This window comes from Pantherophis guttatus, chromosome 5 (genome assembly GCF_059756535.1).
Source record: "Pantherophis guttatus breed Tessera chromosome 5, ASM5975653v1, whole genome shotgun sequence".
NCBI classification, from domain to species: Eukaryota; Metazoa; Chordata; class Lepidosauria; order Squamata; family Colubridae; genus Pantherophis; species Pantherophis guttatus.
The window spans coordinates 60,856,120-60,878,140 of NC_142067.1; the positions used below are offsets into that span (position 1 = coordinate 60,856,120).

General features: G+C 43.9%; 1 protein-coding gene across 1 annotated transcript; it reads left to right on the forward strand.

Moving 5' to 3' along the window:
- The first annotated feature begins 618 nt into the window (after positions 1-618).
- Positions 619-21,751, forward strand: C5HXorf38 (chromosome 5 CXorf38 homolog). Its single transcript, XM_087871547.1, is given in 8 exon segments — positions 619-663; positions 3,420-3,557; positions 3,559-3,610; positions 3,613-3,651; positions 12,487-12,491; positions 12,623-12,772; positions 21,588-21,684; positions 21,687-21,751. Coding segments are annotated over 8 exon segments (591 nt in total).
- The last annotated feature ends 270 nt before the right edge of the window (positions 21,752-22,021 follow it).

A 22,021-nucleotide genomic window follows, 5' to 3' on the forward strand; every position in this document is an offset into this window, starting at 1 on the left:
ATCATATTCAGTATTGCTAAACGAGAACTACAAATATACTCTGTATTGGTTATTCTTCATCCAAGGGGAATAATAAAGAAACCTGCTTGTAATAGCATCTTAAAATGATCGTTCCATTTTGCAGCTATATTTTGTCAATTAATTTATAGTGTCCAACTGTTGGACATCTTAATGGCATGAAAATGCTATGTATTGAATTTAGGTTTACCAGATATCTGCACAGACGAAGGGAGGGACAATTGAAAGATTGACAAATGGGAGGAGGCACACTCTTTCTTGCATCTGTTACAAAAATTATGGTGAAAAACTACAAAAGCAAAATTTATTTATGTCTACATGTATATGGATGTTTTCCAACATCATAAAGCCTGGTTTTTGAATTGCAGGAATAGGCGAGAACGAGTTGGAGGCAAAAGCCTTCCATGATAACTGATTTAGCTGTCAACAGGATAGTAATCAAGCAATAAAAGTCAGAGAGCTGAGTTGGTTAACTTTCAGTTTCTGCTTACTAGGGAAGCTTGCCTCACCAAGAAAAGCTGCTTACAAAAAATAAACCTGTTAAGATACTCAACACGCTGGACAATATTTGTTTTTAAGGCTGCTTGCTGAATATAGGACATGAGGACTAAAAAGAGGACATATCCTCCTGTTGCTAGATGTCAGGTAACTCTAGTTGAACTCAAGAACTAAATTAAAACAGTACTGTAACTTCCCAAAAAGATGGAGGTGGACAAGATCTCTAGGTACATCAGCCTGGGTAAATGCTGGTGCAGAATGCAAAAAGAAAAGCCAGCTTTTTATTTTTATTTTTTTAGAAAAGTTTTTTTTTATTATTATTTTTTAAAACATAAACATAAAATACATCTTTCAAGAACGAAGCATTGATCCGGTCGTGAATAGGTACAATCGTTACCCCTCTTTGTCAAGCTCTTACCCAAATCTCCGCCATTACATCTTTTAAAATTAACACCAAAACATGAATTTTTCCCCACAATTATAATATCTTAATCTAAACATTTACCATTCCATTATTTCACCAAAAATCTTAATTTCCAAATAACACAACTCAGTATTTAATTACAATTATTTACCCTAAATTCTATATGTCCATCCCATGACCCATTACATTAAATCTTTAAATCCTAATCTCTTTTAACTAACATCAATATTTCTTAAACTTATCACATATTACACTCTTCATTATACACAGAATCATTTCGTTATCACAATCTTATTATCTTCATTTGTTATTCATATCAACGTAACCATCTTTTTTTTAATGCTAATCCCAACATAATCATTTTATTATTACTATCAATTCCCACTTAAGTTATATTTGTTTTTACCTTTTTATCTCTTAATCATTTTCTTTTGGCTGTTTTCCAGCATATTCATTTATTGATTGGCTGATTCCCAGCATAATCTTCAAGTATTTTGGCTGTTTCCCAGCATATTCATATTATTTTGGCTGTTTCCCAGCATATTTACCTTTGTTTTACTTTCATATCCAGTATACACCTCTCCCTCTATTATTATGGCTGTTTCCCTGCATGTTCATCTATTATTTGTCTATTTTCAGCATATTCATTAAACACATTTTTAGTTTTACTGTTAATCTCTGTGTAATCCACTATTTTATTATACCTTCCATCTAGATGTTAGTTCTGTATATTTAATCTTATTATCATTCTCAGCTTTGTTTACAATTTAACATTGAGGCTTCGTTCTTACATCAAACATCACCACATATAAATCAATAAAATTTCTTGGATTTTTCTCATATTCATATACAATCTTATTCACCTATAAGAAACTCCTTTTTATCAATACATTCCATCTTTACTACATTTTTCTATTTTAGTCACATTATTTTATTTCCCATCATTATATAAATACCTCCTTTTATAATTAATATTCATCTAAACAATACAGTTCAATTATTAATCAAACTATTTTTATATTCTTCTTTCCAGCCGTGTGCATTTTATTTCATTTCCTTGTCTAGCAATTTATAATCCATGTCAAATTCAATGTTCCCAAAATTGTTTCTTCATATATCATTTTAGTTCTTTTTGTTACTTCAATTCCCTGCAAAGTGTATCAGCTTTCCTTCTTTTGTTCCTGCGCCGTTTGACTTCTTTTGTTCCTGAGCCAATTAGTCTCAATTATAAAAGTTCCATTGTATTTCCTCTTTCTTTCCACCAAAAAAGCCGTCTGCAGACAAAGGAAAACCTCCACCACCAACCTCTCATGGCTATTATAAGTAATTTCATGATTCTCCAAAACAAACGGCAAGTTATAATGTTTCTTTTTAAAATGGAAGGTGTTGCTTCACAATCCACACTTTCCCTTAGTCACGCCAGTCTCCATTTTGTTGTGATTATATAACAGTCCAATTTAGCTCTCCTCTTCTTTTGGGTTTTAAAGGTATTAAGTCCCTTTTTTTCCCCTTTTTTCCAAGTCCAATTCTAATTTAAAAGTTCTTTCCAGGCTTTTCAACCTGCCTCAATGTTTAATTGGTCCAATTAATTCAATATCATAATAATTTTCCTTTCGGGTCTTTTCCTTCTAAAGTCACTTTTCAAGATCTTCAAAGCCCCTCAAATCTACAGCCACTGTTTAAGGTTAGGGGTCTTACAAATAACATTTATTGCTCTAGCGTTGTTTCAAGCCTAGGTTGGTGTCAGTCACCCGGCTTCAGAGAGCTTCGTTCTTTTTCACTTTCCTCCTGCACATCTCTTGTTTCGGTTTGTCCCAGCTTTGTGGCAGCTGCCATGGCTGCCGCCCCCCACTGCTGACTCACAGAGAGCTCCCTCTGACCTCCAAGGAACTTGTCTGTTCCTCTTGGTCGTCGGAGGCGCCTCTCTTCCTACCCCGTCCCTGCAGGACGGTTCTGGTCCAAAGACCCATTGGCGGCGGTTCAGCAGTCGGGTTTTTCACGGGACTCCAGAGAGCCCACTATTTCCCTGACTGTCTTGCTACGACGTCAAACTGGAAATTGAAAAGCCAGCTTTTTATATAGAGGGTATGTAGAAGCCACATTCAGAATGGTGAAATGCTAAGCGTTTCTTTGCATTTGGAAATATGCTTGGAGGGTTAGGGAAATCAAACATCCAAGGAGGGAATCGAATTAGGGAAGGCTGTGCTACAGTAATTTTGCTGTTCTGTTCTGCTGTAGGGTGCTATTTTCCAGGCAATTACTTGGACATGGAATTATCCCGAAAATGTAACAGTAGAACGCAGACCCCCTATTAGGACTCATGCAAAAGAAAGATTGGATCGCGGTGGGATGACTTTGCTAAATCTTGAGAATCGAGTAGTGGCTATTTTATTGAGAAACACTATGAAGTAACTATTCGAGGAAAAGGGAATCTCTGGATTGTTAAAGATAGTCGAAGGTGTCCACCCTTCGCGAATAGCTGACAGAAATCCATCCTGCTTTTTTACGGCTTAAATCTGGCCACTCCCTGGCGACGCGAGTACAGGCTTGCGCTGGTGCTGGCAGAACTGGCTACGCCAAATATAAAAACTGGCTGAAGGCCGGGCACAGCCACCTCAATCTTGAAAGTTGCTCTGCAGCACTTCACCAATGAGCAAATTCACATCTTCCACATCTTATCGCGAGCGACTCCACTCACTTAATTCCATCAGGCTTTTAGTGTGGTGGGCATTGCATCCCTCGAGACAAGCAGATGAGGCTTCCCAACCCACTCTGGCTATTGCACGGGCGGATGATGTCACGCCACATGTCCTCTGCAGAATCGATTGCTCCCAGTTTGCACTGAACTTGCCTGGGTTGGATCCCATTCTGGGATTTAGACTCTTTCGGAAACAATGGACACGTGTTCGCTAATTCGTTCCTGAAGAATACTTGCATCTTTGTTTGCCACCATCGCAAACTTGCATCTTTCCTCCCTCTGGTGCTGGGAAAGATGCAAATCCTGTCCAACAATTTCCAGGCGGGCTTGCCGGAGGAAGTCTGTGTGGAACAAAAATTTGCCCCACCAACCAGCACCGTCTTGTGTGAAGGGAAGGAGTGAGAGACTCCATCCCGCTAAATACTTGCCATTTGGCCTTTCCTTTTACATAGCGTGTGATAGATTCTCCGTAATTAGTTAGAATGGAGGGCAGGTTCTCAACTGGTCCCTGGTTTCGGGGCATGAATTCCAAGTTACAAAACTGAACCTCATTTTAATTTCTAGCCCTCATAATAAATATCTAGCTTAGCAACTTATATTTCAGCAATTCATAAATTAGCGCAAAAGATATAATAAAGACATGAATATCTCTTATTTGAAAATATCAAAACAAATTATGTAATTGTATTTTTTTAGGTCAAAATTCCCCTTCATGGACTACTGCGTTGTTGTGGCGAAGCGGCTTGCGTAGCTCAATGAAGCTATGAGCTATGCCCTGCAGGGACACCCAAGATGGACAGGTCATAACAGAGAGTTCTGACAAAATGTGATCCACTGGAGAAGGAAATGGCAACCTACTCCAGTATCTTTGCCATGAAAACCCCATGGACAGTACCAAAAGGAAAAAAGATACAATGTTGGAAGATGAGCCCCTCATGTCGGAAGGAGTCCAATATGCTACTGGGGAACAGCAGAGGGCTAGTACTAGTAGTGCCAGAAAGAGTGAAGTGACTGGGCCAAAGCCGAAATGACGCTCAGCTGTGGATGCATCTGGTGGTGAAAGGAAAGTCCGATGCTCTAAAGATTTTTTTCTCCATAGGAACCTGGAATATAAGATCCATGAATCAAGGCAAGCTGGACGTGGTCAAACAAGATGACAAGACTGAACATTGACATTTTAGGAATCAGCGAACTAAAATGGACAGGAATGAGTGAATTTAATTCAGATGACTATCAGGTATACTACTGTGGGCAAGAATCCCTCAGAAGAAATGGAGTAGCCTTCATAATCAATAAAAGAGTAGGAAAAGCAATACTGGGATACAATCCCCAAAATGACAGAATGATCTCAGTTTGAATCCAAGGCAAACCATTCAGTATCACAGTAATCCAAGTCTATGCCTCAACCACTGGTGCTGAAGAGGATGAAATTGACCGATTCTATGAAGCCCTACAGCACCTTATAGAATTAACACCAAAAAATGATCTCCTTATCATCATGGGAGATTGGAATGCTAAAGTAGGAAGCCAAAAGATAACCAGAATAACAGGCAAGTTTGGCCTTGGAGTACAGAATGAAGCAGGGCACAGGCTGATAGAATTCTGTCAAGAGAATACGATGGTCATAGCAAACACTCTTTTCCAACAACCCAAGAGACGACTCTACACATGGACATCACCAGACGGTCAACACAGAAATCAGATTGACTATGTGCTCTGCAGCCAAAGATGGAGAAGCCAGTAAAAGCAAGACCAGGAGCTGACTGTGGCTCAGATCATGAGCTTCTCATTTCAAAATTTAGACTTAAATTGAAGAAAGTAGGGAAAAGCACTAGGCCACTCAGGTATGAACTAAATCATATCCCTGATGAATATACAGTAGATGTGACAAATAGATTTAAAGAATTAGATCTGATAGACAGAGTGCCTGAAGAACTATGGACGGACATTGTACAAGAGGTAGCAGTTAAAACCATCCCAAAGAAAAAGGAAGGCTGAGTTGTCTGAGGAAACTTTACAAATAGCTGAGGAAAGAAGGGAAGCGAAAGGCAAGGGAGAAAGAGATACACCCAGTTGAATGCAGAATTTCAGAGAATAGCTAGAAGAGATAAGAATGCATTCTTAAATGAACAGTGTAAAGAAATTGAAGAAAACAATAGAATAGGGAGGATCAGAGATCTCTTCAAGAAAATTGGAGGTATGAAGGGAATGTTTCATGCAAAGATGGGCATGATAAAGGACCAAAATGGCAGGGACTTAACCGAGGCAGAAGAGATTAAGAAGAGGTGGCAAAATTACACAGAACAACTATACAAGAACGAGTTTAACATCCCTGATAACCACGATGGGGTGGTCACTGACCTCGAGCCAGACATCCTAGAATGTGAAGTCAAATGGGCCTTAGGAAATCGGAGCAAGAACAAAGCTAGTGGAGGTGACAGTATTCCAGCTAAGCTATTCAAAATCTTAAAAGACAATGCAGTAAAAGTGCTACGCTCAATTTGCCAGCAAATGTGGAAAACTCAACAGTGGCCACAGGATTGGAAAAGGTCAGTTTACATTCCATTTCCAAAGAAAGACAATGCCAAAGAATGTTCAAACTCTTGCACCATTGCAGTCATTTCACATGCTAGTAAATTTATGTTAAATCCTACAAGCTAGGCTCCAGCAGTATGTGGATTGAGAACTACCAGAAGTAGAGCCAGGATTTCGAAGAGGCAGAGAAACTAGAGATCACATTGCCAACATACGCTGGATCATGGAGAAAACTAGGGAGTTCCAGAAAAACGTCTACTTCTGCTTCACTGACTACGCTAAAGCCTTTGATTGTGTGGATCACAACAAATTGTGGCAAGTTCTTAAAGAGATGGGAGTACCAGACCATCTTATTTGTCTCTTGAGAAACCTAGCGTATTTTCTGGCGTATAAGACGACTGGGCGTATAAGACGACCCCCTACTTTTCCTGTTAAAATATAGGGTTTGGGCTATACTCGCCGTATAAGACTACCCCTCTTCCAACGCACACCAAATAAAAATTAAAAAACATCAGATTTGATTTCAATATGGTAATTTTAATTCAAATGCTTATGACATGCAGGTACTTAGCAGGAAAACTGTCACTTATAAACATAAGGCTGTTTGTCATCAAACATGTAAACATAAAACAGTGCAATTGGATTAAACTTTTCCTAATTCACTCTAAAGCTGAAAGGAAGGATAAGACAATAAACCCATGGGAGCTGCCATGCTGTTTGTTTTCTAAGCTGTCAACCAAACTGGAACTGATGATGATAGGAGGAAGATAACAAACAATAGAGAGCCAGTGCCGGGCAAGTCCCTGGTGAGTCAGCAACGCCCATCATAACTGCAAGCTATTTTTACAGGTTTTGCTGGCGTGACAGTTTCCCTTTAAAAGCCTTCAAAATCCTCCTGTTCGTCATCTGATATCATAAGTACATCAAGGACATCTTGTGATACATTTGTAAGGCAGTCATCATATGGATCTAATTCCGTATCAGATGGTGTGGTCTCAGCTTCGGCTTTCTCTTCATCTTGCCACAAGTAGTCGTCCTCCATACCATCTAATGAATTTGATATGCCACACTTCTTGAAAGACTTGATTACTGTTTCTGCATCAATATCATTCCAGGCTTTTATGACAAACTTGCACAAAACATCCAACTGTGGAGCACGCATGTTTCCTCCTTTTGTGAATGACTTTTCACCACTAACCATCCACTCATTCCACTGTTCTCGAATGCGATCTTTAAATGGCTTGTTTAGGCACACATCTAGTGGCTGTACCAACGATGTCAATCCTGCAGGAATAACTGCCGCATCTGTGTTTATTCTTGCAAGCCTTTGCTTGGTGCTGGGAGTTAAATGAGCCCTGAACATATCCCACACCAGTAGACTACGTTTTTGAATAAGTCCACCTGGTCGCCTGCTCCATACATTATCAAACCATAGCTTTACCCCTTCTTCATCCATCCAGCCTTTTTCATTCACATGTACAAAACAACCAACAGGGAACTTGAGTTTCGGCATTGTTTTTCTTTTAAAAATAATCATTGGTCTCAGTTTGGAGCCATCAGCTGTGCATGCTAGTACCACTGTAAAACTGGACTTCTCATGTCCTGTTATTTTAATTAAAATTGTTTTTTCACCTTTTGGATGGACAGTTTTATTTCCAATCATATCAAAATTCATTGGAGTTTTATCCATATTTCCGATACTACTTAACGCATAGCCATGTTTATTGCGCTGTTGTATTACGTATCGATGGAAACTATTTACTTTGGCATCAAGATCTGCAGGTAATTTTTGTGCAATTTTTGTCTTTTGCCTCAGTACCAAATTATGCCTTTCCAAGAATCTAGTACACCAGGATACAGTGGCCTTAAATCTGTTGCTGTGATCTGGGTTAGATTTGGCCCACTGAAGTGCAAACAAACGTATTTTATTTTGTGTCACTACATAACCGTTTTGGCGATGCTCATTCACCATGTCTGCTACATGTTTTTCAAGTTCTGGCCAATGTGGGGTGCCTCTTCTTAATGCACACTTACCCCTTGGCATACTCTTTAATGCTTTTACATTTGCTTTCCAGTCCTGAACCATCTTTTCTGTTACTCCATATTGTCTTGCAGCAGCACAGTTATTATGTTCCATGGCAAAGTTTACAACTTTAAGTTTAAAACTGGCTTCATATTTCTTTCTTCTTGCTGGTGGAGCCATGATGGGGTCTTGACTGTTAGCTATTTGTATACTGTACTCTATATACTGTTGCTGTACTGTATGTATTGTTGCTGTACTGTAGAGATACCTATGAGCCAGGCTGCACATCTGCCTGTCAAGGTAATGGGCTACCCTACGTGTAGTGGCAAGAGGGCTATTTTGTACCAGGTTTTTTTCCTTCACCCATGCAGCCTTGACGAGATCGGCACAGCTTCCCGAATCTGAGTTGCTGGCGCTGACCGATGATGCTACGGGAGCGCCGACAACATTGAGGGGAAGCTGTGCCGATCTCGTCAAGCCTGCATGCCACTCAATGCTGGAACCAGCTGGTTGCTGAGCGGAGCTTTCCCCAGGCATCCAGGGGGATATTACCGACCCTCCGACTTCCCCAGACAGGTGGGGCTTGCCATCACTGGGGGTCATCTGGGGAAGTCGGAGCGTCGGTAATATCCCCCTGGATGCCTGGGGGAAGCTCCGCTCAGCAACCAGCTGGTTCCAGCATTGAGGGGCATGCAGGCTTGATGAGATCGGCACAGCTTCCCCTCAATGTTGTCGGCGCTCCCGTAGCGTCATCGGTCAGCGCCAGCAACTCAGATTCGGGTACCCGGCGTATAAGATGACCCCCGACTTTTGAGATGGTTTTCCTGTGCTAAAAAGTCGTCTTATACGCCGGAAAATACGGTATATGTGGGTCAAAAAGCAAGAGTGAGAACTGGACACGGAACCACTGATTGGTTCAAAATTGGGAAAGGAGTCCAGTAAGGCTGTATACTGTCACCCTGCCTATTTAACTTACATGCAGAGCATATCATGAGAAAGGTGGGGTTAGATGAATCAAAAGTTGGAATTAAGATTGCCGGGAGAAATATCAACAACCTCAGATATGCAGATGATACCATTCTAATGGCAGAAAGTAAAGAGGAACTAAATAGCCTCTTGATGCAGGTGAAGAAGGAGAGTGCAAAAGTGGCTTGAAACTCAATATTAAGAATACTAAGATCATGGCATCCAGCCCTCTCAATTCCTGGCAAATAGATGGGGAAAAAATGGAGATAGTGACAGATGTTATTTTCCTGGGCTCCAAGATCAACGCAGATTGGGACTGCAGGCAAGAAATTAAAAGATGCTTGCTCTTGGGGAGGAAAGCTATGGCAAATCTAGACAGCATACTAAAAAGCAGAGACATCATCCTGCGAACAAAAGTGCATATAGTCAAGGCTATGGTTTTTCCAGTTTCAATGTATGGCTGTGAAAGTTGGACCATAAGAAAGACTGAGCGCCAAAGAATTGAGGCCTTTGAACTATGGTGCTAGAAAAGACTCCTGCGAGTCCCTTGGACTGCAAGGCGATCAAACCAGTCAGTCCTAGAGGAGATCAATCCTGACTGCTCTTTAGAAGGCCAGATTCTGAAGATGACACTCAAATATTTTGGCTACCTAATGAGAAGGACTCACTGGAGAAGAGCCTAATGCTGGAAAGATTGAGGGCAAAAGAAGAATGGGATGACAGAGAATGAGGTGGCTGGATGGAGTCACTGAAGCAGTAGGCATGAGCTTAAAGGGACTCCAGAGGATGGTAGAGGACAGGAAGGCCTGGAGGAATGTTGTCCATGGGGTCACAATGTGTTGGACACGACTTCGCAACTAACAACAACAACAAGGTCAAAATTAGCACAGCAAAACATACACAAGAGGGATACTTACTATTCTTTTAGCTATTGTCCTTTTTAAGACCATTGAAACTGATTAAATTGTTACATACCAATTTATATTCCATGACAGTTTTTCAAAGTTTTCTTAACTACCATCAGCATTAAAGTCTTCACATCTACTCTTCTTTATTCAGCAGAATCACACAAGCCTTTTTATACATTCAAATGCAGGTATGATTTGTATTTGAAGTTGAGTTTTCAAGTGCATTGAAGTATGCAGAGATCAAACACGATTTGCTGAAGATTTTTTTCACAGTGTGATGAATCTTATCCCTGCTTTACCTACATGGACATTTCAGGATGTCTTTCAGGCGAACCTACACAGTTTTAACCACAATTAAAAACTCAGCTCGGTGACCTTAATTAGTTGATTAGAACCCTCCCACAATGAAACTGACAAGACCTTAATGAGTTTCACACTGATTGTCAGTGGTAGGAAACTTAATCCTAAATGTGCACATTGATTAGAAAATTACTAACTGAAGTAGCCACTAAGTGAGGAATGGCTGTATTTCTCCCTAGTCCTAATGTTTAGATATAAATAAATAAAATAAACAATACAATATAATCAAATCCTGAACTGAACCTTTTGAAATAAAAAAAAATCATCTTTTTGTGATACTATGGTATGGAATGAAAAGGCACTGTAACATGAATACTTTACTTTCAATCAGATAATTTGATTTGCTAGGTATAGGTTTAAATCTGATTGGTTGTAGGATTTTTATTTGCATGCTTTGAGTTGGGAATGTTTCCTGTGGAGTGCTATGCATATTTCCTTGGGCAAAGATTATGAATGCAATCTAGAACATTACAGTAACAGAGTTGGAAGGGACCTTGGAGGTCATCTAGTCCAGCCCCCTGCTCACGCAGGAGACCTATACTAGGGATTTTTATAATTATACTTAATTGTGAAAGGATATAACTGATTTCTGTAGTTGATTGTATATGCTTATAGATGTCAAATAGCACACAGTGTAATAAATGTAAGATTTTTGTGTGAGGGGTCACTAAAAAGAGTATCTTCCTTCATGGACTATAACTTTTGAATGTATTTTCCACATGGAGTGTTTATGAGCTGGTAATATTGACAGCATTATGTTGTTCTGGCATGAAATATGTGTAATTCAGAGCTGTAATTTGAGAAGTGGATCTCACTTGCCATTGCCCATAGCAGATTTACATAAATCAGGGGTCTGCAACCTTAAACACTCAAAAGAGCCATTTGGACCTGTTTCCCACAGAAAAGAAAACACCGGGAGCCACAAAACCTGGGTGGGCATGGCCAACTCGATGTCACTTCCACCAGTCACATGACACCCCCCCCCCAGCCATGCCTACCTGGGTTTTGTGGCTCCAGGTGTTTTCTGTGGGAAATGGGTCTTTCCCTCCCTCCCTCTCTTGTTTTTCTTTTTCCTCTCACTTGCTCCCTCTTTCCTTTCTCTCCCCTTCTCTCGTTTCTTTTCCCTCTCTCATTCTCTCCCTCCAGTTCTCTCATTTGTGTCCTTCTCCCTCTCTCTCCCCCTTCTCTCTCATTCTCTCTTTTTCCTCTCTCATTCTCTCCCTCCATCATTTTCTCATTTCTCTCTTTTTCTCCCCTTTTCTCTCTCTCATCTCTCTCTTTCCCTCCCTCTCCCCCACTCTCTCTTTCTCTCTGTATGTGTTCCCTCTTGAACCATTTCCAAAAACAGGCAAGAGGTGGGTTTTTTTGTTTTTGTTTTTTGCTGATGTTGTTCTTTCTTCTTTGGGTGCTTTTTACCATGATTTAAATCAAGAGTCATTTCAGGTTCCCAGATAAAAGTCTTTCGTCCCTCCCTGTTGGCTGAACCCATCACTGGCTGGCCCCGCCCCTCCGCTCCCCTCCCACTCACTCCTCGCCTGGTCTGAGAAGGTAAGGGCGACGGTGAGCGGTGCAGACTCGCTCCATATTCCAGAGTGGGAGCGAAGTGCCCCTATACTTGTCATATCTTGCAGGCCCTTGTAGGTTTTGGGTGCATGTTGGTCGCTCAGAGAGACATGCAACTTGCTCTCCGCCCTGAGACACAGGTTTGCCTGGCTGCAGACAACGCCGCTGCTGTTGCCACCTCCATAGTCTGCCTACTGCTCTTGCAGCGCCTTGTGCAACAGAGTTAAATTTAGCACACTTCACAATGGGGGAGATGGTGTCCCCTCCTCCTCCTAGAGACCATTATGACATGGAGCATTAGCTGCAGCCGGGTCGGGCCAGTGTTTCAGGGCAGAGAGCAAGTCGCACATCTCCCTGAACGACCGAGGTGCACGCAGCACCAACAAGGGCCAGAAGAAGCGCCCACAAGATATGGCAAGTACAGGGGTGCTTCACTCCCACTCTGGAATATGGAGTGAGTCTCCATCTCCCGCTATCACCCTTACCTTCTCAGGCCAGGCAAGTGACTGGGAGAGGTGGGCGAGGGGTGGGGCCAGCCAGTTGTGGGTTCAACGGACAGGGAGTCACAGCAGGGGGACAAAAGAGCCTCATGCAGCTCCGGAGCCACAGGTTGCAGACACCCATTTTAGGTGATAAAGTGCCACAATGAACTAATGCATTCTGCAGACATGAAAGTCTCTTTTTCCTGGCTGAAAGAATTTGGAAATCATGTCCAAAATTTGCTGACTGAATTCTACCAGGTTCCAGAGACTCAGACAGCTTGCCATAGGATAGAAAAGGTAATACTTGCAGGTTTTCTAACATATTATATGGCTGCAATTATTAATATTTCTTCCTTAGTTTGGCACTCTAATAAATATTGGACAAAATGACACACTGTATTTTATGGTCTAAAGCAGTTTTTATGGCAATTTTTTTCAGGCCATAAAAAATCTGTTAAAAAATTCCTAGAACCTCTGATCCTCAAAATAACAGCTGTGGTTATTTTTGTGGGAAACAAGACTTATCTTTTCCAGTGTTTCTTTGAAAAAATACTTTGGATGCCCTGGCTGCGTTGAAGTCGTTTGTTTGACTCTCAGTCGCCTAGAGTTGCCTGATGGTGAGATCAATGGCATATAAATTTAATGAATAAATAGTTAATCATGGCACCCCTTAAAGTTCTTGTGGAACATATTCTGTGGAGCACAACTGGAAAAGCCCTACTCTAAGAAAAAAGCTGATGTGTATGAGTGGGTTCCTCTCATGTAAGATTTTTCTATAGATTTTAGTATAGATTCAATTAATTTCAGTTGCCATTTACAAATTCTACCAAAAGGATTTCTATCAGGCTATTTTAGAAACTGTGTGACATACTTCATTGTAGAGAAATGCTACAAACACTGTCCAGGATGCCAAGAGTATATTGTTCACACAGCAGAATCTTCTGGCTACTCTCAGAAGCTGAAGGGAATATTAGAAAATAGCTTACATTAGAACAGGAAATCTGAGTGCTTCTGGCCCAATAACAAATAATGCTGAACATATTTGATATTTGGATACTGTTTAAGCATAAAATGTACTTTCATTAAGGGCTTACTTTCAGGCAGCTATCAGAACAGCAAGGTCAGCATATTACCTGTGTTTCTCCGAAATAAGACTGGGTTTTATTTTGTTTTGGGCCCCCAAATAAGCACAGGGCTTATTTTTGGGGGTGTCTTATTTGTGGCTGGCTGCCCATTCCCTCCCACTATCTGTCAGGCGTGCCTCCTTTCAGATTTCAGGAAAGAACGACCCCGACTCCATTTTCATAGATAAAGGTACTTTTACTAAAATTGAATTGAATGCAGCCAAGGAAAGCAAGATCTGAGGCAATAGGCGCGAAAATCACATATACAAAGCATCCCCTCCCACTGTCCAGCGTAAATCATCCAATCCAAAGGTCCTCCAGAGGTCAGGTGGAATCACACATCTGGCAGTGTCATCAATCTGGAATGTCAGGACCGTTAACTTGATAGCAGCTTCAAAGACACAGGACTGCAGCTAAGTTTCGCTTTCATTTCCCCTGTCATTTCCTCCTCCAGCATGTTTCCCCATCTAGCAACTTTCTAGCTCCCCCCCCCATTACCATGGCAGCCGACAAGCAAGCATTGAAAGATCGGAGGCTGACATTCGGCCCCCCTTCAAATGAGACATTCTTCCTGGAAAAGATAAAAGGGATATAAACATACAATATACAATATGTACATTGAGTAAATGATTAAGGTTTATCAGGATATTTGGTATGAAACAATTGTACTTTCTTCAAACATCTTTTTTATTTACCCATTCAGCTTTTGACAATGGAAAATGTTTCCAGGCCACCAAATACTGCACCTTACCACGATGCTTCCTGGAATTCAAGATTTCCTTGACCTCAAAATGCTGTTCTCCTTCAATCAGAATGGGGACAGGAGGAGATTCTTGGTCTGGGCGCAAAGGGGACAAGTGTTCCGGTTTGAGCAAACTGACATGGAATACCGGATGAATTCGACGTAAATTTTTTGGCAACTCCAATTGAACTGTGACTGGATTAATGACCCGAACTATCGGAAAAGGGCCCACATATTTGGGTCCAAGCTTTTTTGACTTTTGGGTAGTTTGCAAGTATTTGGTGGAAAGGTAAACCATGTCACCAATTTTATAATCTCGTGCCTGACCCCTTTTTTTATCGGCCTGGGCTTTATGAGCTCGATGCGCTTCATCGAGTGCCTTACGAGTACTGCCCATGTGCCTCATAGCTGTTCGATCCAATCAATCAGAGGGGGGTGTTTTGGATTCTCTTGGGGCAATTCTGGAATTGGCACAAAGTCTTGGCTGGAGGCCACCTTGAAAGGGGTGAACCCAGTGCTACTATGTATGGAGTTATTATAGGCCACCTCTGCGAATCGCAATAACTCTGCCCAGTTATCTTGCTGATAATTGACATAACACCTCAAATACTGTTCCAGTACGGAATTGGTTCTTTCACAAGCCCCATTTGTCTGAGGATGGTGGGCGGAGCTTAATCCCTGGGCGGAGCCTATTAGCGCTAGGAATTCTTTCCAGAAATGGGAGATAAATTGGACACTCCTATCAGAGATTATATGCTTTGGCGGACCGTGTAACCTGTACACATGTTGGACAAACATTTTCGCAAGTGTTTTAGTGGAAGGAATCTTGGGACATGAGATAAAATGCACTTGTTTTGAAAACAAATCAGTGACCACCCAAATAACTGTGCTCCCCCCACTTTTGGGCAATTCCACAATAAAATCCATGGAGATCTCTCTCCAAGGGGCATCGGGCCTGGCAATGCTCTGAAGTAATCCAGGCGGCTACCCCGGAGGTCTCTTGGCCGAGGCACACACGGGACAGCTAGCCACATATGCCTCTATGTCTTTCTTGAGTGCGGGCCACCAGAACTGTTGTTTGACTAAATGTAGAGTTTTGACAAATCCGAAATGCCCAGCAACTTTGGCATCATGAGAGTGCTGTAAGATCGTTGCTCTCAGACTGGCGGGAACATATAACTTGGCTCCCACCCAAGCCGGACCATCGCGCAGTGTACACTCATTCGAGTGGGCTTGAAACCACTCGTCGGTCTTTAGAGCTTCTTGTATTCGCTTAGTCGCCCGATAAAGCTGGATCTGCCTTAGCCTGTGCTCGAGTAGTTACTGGTGCCGCCAGCTGAGTTGAGGGGATGATTGGCCGAATCACTTCCTCTCTAGCACTGCTGTATTGCGGCAATCTGGAAAGTGCATCTGCCATAAAGTTCTTCCCTCCAGAAAGATAGCACAGGGAAAATTTAAAACGTTTGAAATGCTGAGCCCAACGGACTTGCTTTGGGAATAGCTTATGGTGTGTTTTCAAAGCTTCCAGGTTCTTGTGGTCAGTCCACACCTCAAAGGGGTGCTTAGCCCCTTCAAGGAATTGTCTCCACGTTAACAGGGCCCAACGCACTGCGAAAGCCTCCTTCTCCCATATGGCCCATCTCCTCTCGGTCTCCATTAGTTTACGGGAAGTATAAGCACAGGGTTGCAGCTTTCCATCTGCATTCATTTGCAGAAGTACTGCTCCTACTGCTACATCACTGGCATCAGCCTGTACAACAAACAGTTTTTCCATGTCGGGATGCTTAAGGACTGGTTCAGCAGCAAACAGGCGTTTTAGTTTCTCAAATGCCGCCTGACAGTCCATAGTCCATTCAAGGGGTCGGGAGGGCTTTGGTTTTAGTTCTCCTTTTGTTTTCAAAAGATTGGTAATCGGCAGAGCGATTTTGGCAAATGAGGAGATAAACTGTTTATAGAAGTTGGCAAATCCCAGGAAGCTCTGTAGTTGTTTGCGGGTGCGTGGTGGGGCCCATTCCAACACCACCCGGACCTTTTCCGGATGCATCTCTATTCCTTCATGCGAGATGCGGTATCCAAGATAGTCAATTTTGTCTTGGTGGAATTTGCACTTTGAGAGTTTGGCGTATAGTTCAGCAGCCCTGAGTTTTTTCAGGACAGTCCTCACCAATTTCACATGGTCGTCCATGTTCTCAGTATAGATAAGAATGTCATCCAAGTAGACCAGCACCCCCTTGTATAAGTATTCATGCAGTACTTCATTGATTAATTGCATGAACACAGCAGGGGCTCCTTGAGGTCAGAAAGGGAGCACCCTAAACTGGAAACATCCCAGCGGGCACTTAAAAGCCATTTTCCACTCATCCCCTTCCTTAATTCGAACTCCGTAGTAAGCCTCTCGTAAGTCAAGCTTGGTGAAGATTTTCCCCTTGCCTAGGTGGGCCAGCATGTCTTTCATAAGCGGCAGGGGGTAGACATTTTCTACGCAAATTGCGTTTAAATTTTTGTAGTCAACCACTAGGCGAAAGGACTCATCTTTCTTGTCCCAGAACACTACTGGTGCTGCCACCCTCGGCCTGGCTGGTTGGATAAAACCCCGTTCTAGGTTTTTGTCAATAAAGTTCTGTAGTTCCCCCAGCTCCCGAGGGATCATGGGGTAGATTTTTGGCTTAGGGAGCTTCACTCCAGGAAGTATTTCAATGGTACAGTCTGTCGGTCTATGGGGAGGTAACACATCTGAGGCCTTTTTGCTGAAAATCTCCCGGAGGTCTCAATATTCCTTTGGAATCTTCTCCCCCCTCTCTATGTGGTCTATTGCTGTTTCCGCCTCCTCGTATTCCCCTTCGTCCTCCGAAAGGGCTTCTTTCCTGTCTTTTCATGGTTTCTCGGAGCGAATGCGCAAAACTCCTGTCCTCCAATTTATGTGCGGGTTCCATTTCTGGAGCCATGGTAATCCAAGTATGAGGGGCCGCTCCATGCCAGGGGCCACAATGAAACTAAGAGTCTCTAGATGATCCCCCAAATGCATCTTGATGGGTTCAGTCACAAAACTGGCTGGGCCCCCTCCTGCCACTGATCCATCTAGCTGACAGAAAGTGATGGGCCTTCTCAATGTTTTTAGCCTTAGGTCCATCTTTTCCACCACTTTTGGGCTGATTATGCACCTAGTGCATCCAGAATCTAGGAGGGCTGGCATCTGCCCGTGAGCTCCGGTGGATGGCATCCTTAATTCTACAGGGATGATCATGGGGCCCCCATTGTGAGTCACCAGTTCGTCGTCAGACTCGGTGTCAGTCTCGCTGTCGTCCGTGATGGTTGGAGTTCCCAACTCACCCTGTTTTCGGGGAGCGAACTCAACGACTTCTCCTTTCAAGGTGAGCTCGGGGGCTTTTGCGGGAGCTTTGTCGGCCTTCCCTCTGGGGCCGGTTGATTTTGGCGCTGGCTTGGTGGAACACTCAGCCGCTCGGTGTCCTTCCTTGCCACATTTGAAACACATGAAGGATTTTGGCTTGGGTTTGGGGTCTGTCTTCCCCACTGCTGTCTTTGGTGCCCCCTTATGGAAAGAGGAGGATGACTGATCCCAGGCGCGGCCATCACGGATCTGGCTTTGGGCCAGGTCGATCTCTACATCCACTGCTACCATGTACCAGCTCTGCAGATCTTCGGGGACCCCGCATGCTCTGCAATCTTTGTAAATGTCCTCATTCAATCCATCTTTATAGTTTTCTAATAGGGCCACCTCTGACCACCCTCTCATGAAAGGGGCCAGCTCGCGGAACTCTTGAGTGTACTCTGCCACTGATTTCCGGCCCTGGTGAATGCCCTTCATCCTGATTCTCGCCTTCCACTCAGCTAGGAGGTCCTCAAAGCGCATTCTGAGGGCTCCCATAAAGAGGTTGTAATTTCTCAGCAGGGGGGAGTTGTTATTGTGAAGGCCCACCATCCATTTGGCTGCCACTCACTCTAGTGCATTTGTAACGCACCTCACTCGTGCTGCATCAGACAGATAGTCCTCCCCCCAGTCCTGCATGTGGTTCCACACTTGGGTTAAAAAAAATGCCAAGGTTTTCGGTTCTCCTCTGAACTTGTCTGGTGGGGGAGGTGGGATTTTTGGCTTTCTTCGCCTCTGGGGTGGGGTCTGCAATGCTGGGGCCCCCTGGACTGCCGCATCTCTTGTCTGAGATTCAGAGGCTTGAGATGTTCCTTCCCCAGCTTTTTCTTCCCCTCCCCCACAAGCAGCCATCTCTGGGTCTTCCCCGGGGAGGTCTCCTCCCTTACCAGTTGGGTAAACATACCTCTCCTGGGCCCGGCGGCTATCTTTGGCATTTTTGAGAAGTTGCATAGCTTGGGTGACCATGAGGCTTTCTTTCTGCTTTTGCATCCAAGCCGATTCTCCCCTTTGGGGTCTGGCACTTGTTACTCCTTGGGGGGTCCTTCCCCAGTCTGGTAGCCTCCCCACTCCAGTCGACCATCTGGCTTGCTCCGATTCCTCTCCCAGTTGTAATTTTTCCATCCATTCCGAAGTCCCCCCCGCCCCGAGTGGAGAAAGGAATTGTAGAGCCAGCAGCTCCCATCTGGTCCTGATCACTGTCTTGATCAGACATCATTTGGTTTCAGCCCCCTCGGTAGTTATCCGGGATGGCTGTAAAAGTGAGATCTTGCTTAATATCAGGCGTGCCTCCTTTCAGATTTCAGGAAAGAACGACCCCGACTCCATTTTCATAGATAAAGGTACTTTTACTAAAATTGAACTGAATGCAGCCAAGGAAAGCAAGATCTGAGGCAATAGGCACGAAAATCACATATACAAAGCATCCCCTCCCACTGTCCAGCGTAAATCATCCAATCCAAAGGTCCTCCAGAGGTCAGGTGGAATCACACATCTGGCAGTGTCATCAATCTGGAATGTCAAGACCATTAACTTGATAGCAGCTTCAAAGACACAGGACTGCAGCTAAGTTTCTCTTTCGTTTCCCCTGTCATTTCCTCCTCCAGCATGCTTCCCCATCTAGCAACTTTCTAGCTCCCCCCTCCCCCGTTACCATGGCAGCCGACAAGCAAGCATTGAAAGATCGGAGGCTGACACTATCTGCTTTCCTGCGGCCACAAGGGCTTATAGGGATTCCCAGGGCAGACGCACTTTTCGCCCGGACGGAGAAATGATGGAGACTCAAAGCTTTGTCTGCTTGGAAATGGAATGCTTTGAAATGGAACTGTACATGTTGGGATTGGCTGCCTCCCACCCACCCCCTCCCCGGCCTCTGGCTCCGCCATGCATTTTTCACCCAGAGGGAGATGAAGCTTCGTCTGCTTGCAAATGGGATGCTTTGAAACAGAGCTAATTGCACAAAACTTTGAGTCTCCTTCATTTCTCTGTCTGGGCGAAAAGTACATCTGACCTGGGAAGCCCTGTAAGCCATTGTGGTCAGAGGAAAGCAGATGGTGGGAGGGAGCAGGCAGGCAGCTGCCTCCCCCCCACCCCCATGCCTCTTCCTCCACCTGCTGCCAGTGCCCCTACGCAAGCCTCCCATGAGCCAGGCAGCCTCGCAGCACGTCCAGATCGCCTGCCTGCCCCCTCATGCCTCTACCTCCACCTGGCTCCCCCATGCACTTTTCACCCAGAGGGAAAAAGAGAGCCGAAGCTTTGTTTGCTTGCAAATGGGATGCTTTGAAATTGAGTGATTATCCCATCTCACTCCAGCAGCTACCCAGAAGTAAGAGGGTGTCCAAGTGAGAAGTGGGGTCATCCTGGCTGGCCAGGCACCAAAGTGCCACCAGCGCCCCCACAAGAGAGACAGAGAGCGATCCAAGCAACCTCTGTGTGTATGTTTGTGTGTATATGAGAGACGGAGAGATCTGATCCAACCTCGGAGAGTTATACCAGGTTGGATCTCTCACTCTCTGTCCCTCCCTCCCTCCTCCCTCCCTCTCTTTCACACACACACACACACACACACGTTGGATCGCATCACTCTCTTGCTGCTGCTGTGGTGGTGGTGGTGGTGCTTTGGTGCCTGGCTGGCCAGGATGGCCTCATTTCTCACTCGTCCACTTTCCCTCTTTGTTCTGCACAGCTGCTGGAGAGAGATGGGGCCGCCCAGATCCCCTCGCTTCTTCCCCAAAGCATTCCTTTGCTAACCTGCTTTCCAGCTCCATGGTGTTTCTCTGCAGCCACATGCAGGGCAACAAAAGAAGTTTGTGGGACTAAAAAAAAAGTTCAATCAGACCTTCCAACTTGCAAAAAAAAAAAAATTAAAAAAAATCTTGCAGTGGGGAAGTGCACTGGAGCTGGAAAGCAGGTGGCAAAGCAAACTCAACAAGGGCTCCAGGCGCTGAAATAGGCCTGTCTCAAGGCAAGGGGAGCATCTACTGAAATGCAGCAGCAGAGCTGCAGGCCTCCAAAGCTGCTGCCTTTGAAAAGGCGAATGTGGACCAGGCAGCATGAGGTGGTGCTGCAGAACTCAAGCGGCAGGTGGAGGTGGAGGTGGAAGCCACCACTGGGCAGGTGATTTGCAGGGGGGGACAGACACACAGAAGAAAGCCCCTCCAGTGGATGCGGCTGATGCTCAGTGGCAGCGGAGGCCTTTCGCCATCACTTCCCCTAGTTCCAAAACATCAGAGGGGGGCCAGATAAGGGGACTCACTCACCCATCCTCCATAGCATGGCAGTCCAGCTCAGGAAGGGAGTGAAAGGGAAGAGGCAGGCGGTCAGCTGGGTCATTGAATGGGCAGGGGGAGGTTGCCAAGCGGGGAGTGGCCTGGCTGTGGGGGCCTTGAGGTGCACGGGTGTGGGGTATATGTGGCAACTCCCCTGCCACCTGCCTCGCCTCACCTCATGGCAGTGTCACGTGTCCTTCTGCCGTTGCAGCTGTGAGCAACCAGACAATGGGACAGAGTGGGTGGGGCTTAACTAGGGCTTATTTTTGGGGGTAAGGCTTATATTAGGTGGAGGTGTGAAAATCGGGTTAGGTCTTATTTTTGGGGTAGGACGTATTTTCTGGGAAACACGATATTAAATAATGTGCTAACATCAATCGGGGGTTTGGTCTTTATCTTTTGGTTTCTTAGAACAGTTCTTTCCAGTCTGTGTGATCATCAATATCCAGTTATTAGTCATTGTCTAGTTTGGCATTATGAGAAATACAAACCAATAGATTTGGATTTCATCAGATGGGGAATGTCTGCTTCTATCCTTGATTTTCTCACTAGCTTTTTATTTTATTTGTGTTGTTTTTAATTATCCCAATAGTTCTTGGAATCTGATTGGAATGTTCACATAGCAGGAGATCAGCTTGATGGAATGGAAGGTGAAATGAGCCCGAGACTAATCAGAGAAACAGAACTAGACCTGAGAGATTTGAGGAAATCCGTTTTCTTGCAGAATATGGAATGACATCAGAAGATGTGACTTAATTGCTGAAAACAACAACAAGAAAAATAGTATTATACTTATACTTAGATTTTGAAGTTGATCATTGATTCGCTATAGGAGTATAATGGAAAAAGGCATTTCAGATTACCCTTCACATTTACTGCAAGAAACTATATTCAATAAATCTGAACGTTATTGTTCTTTAGTTTTTTACTAGAAAAGAGGGCTACTTATCCAGAGCACACATAGTGCTTAATTAATTAACTTGTATCTAAGTATTGTTGACATGTAGAAGTTGTTCTGCCTCCTAT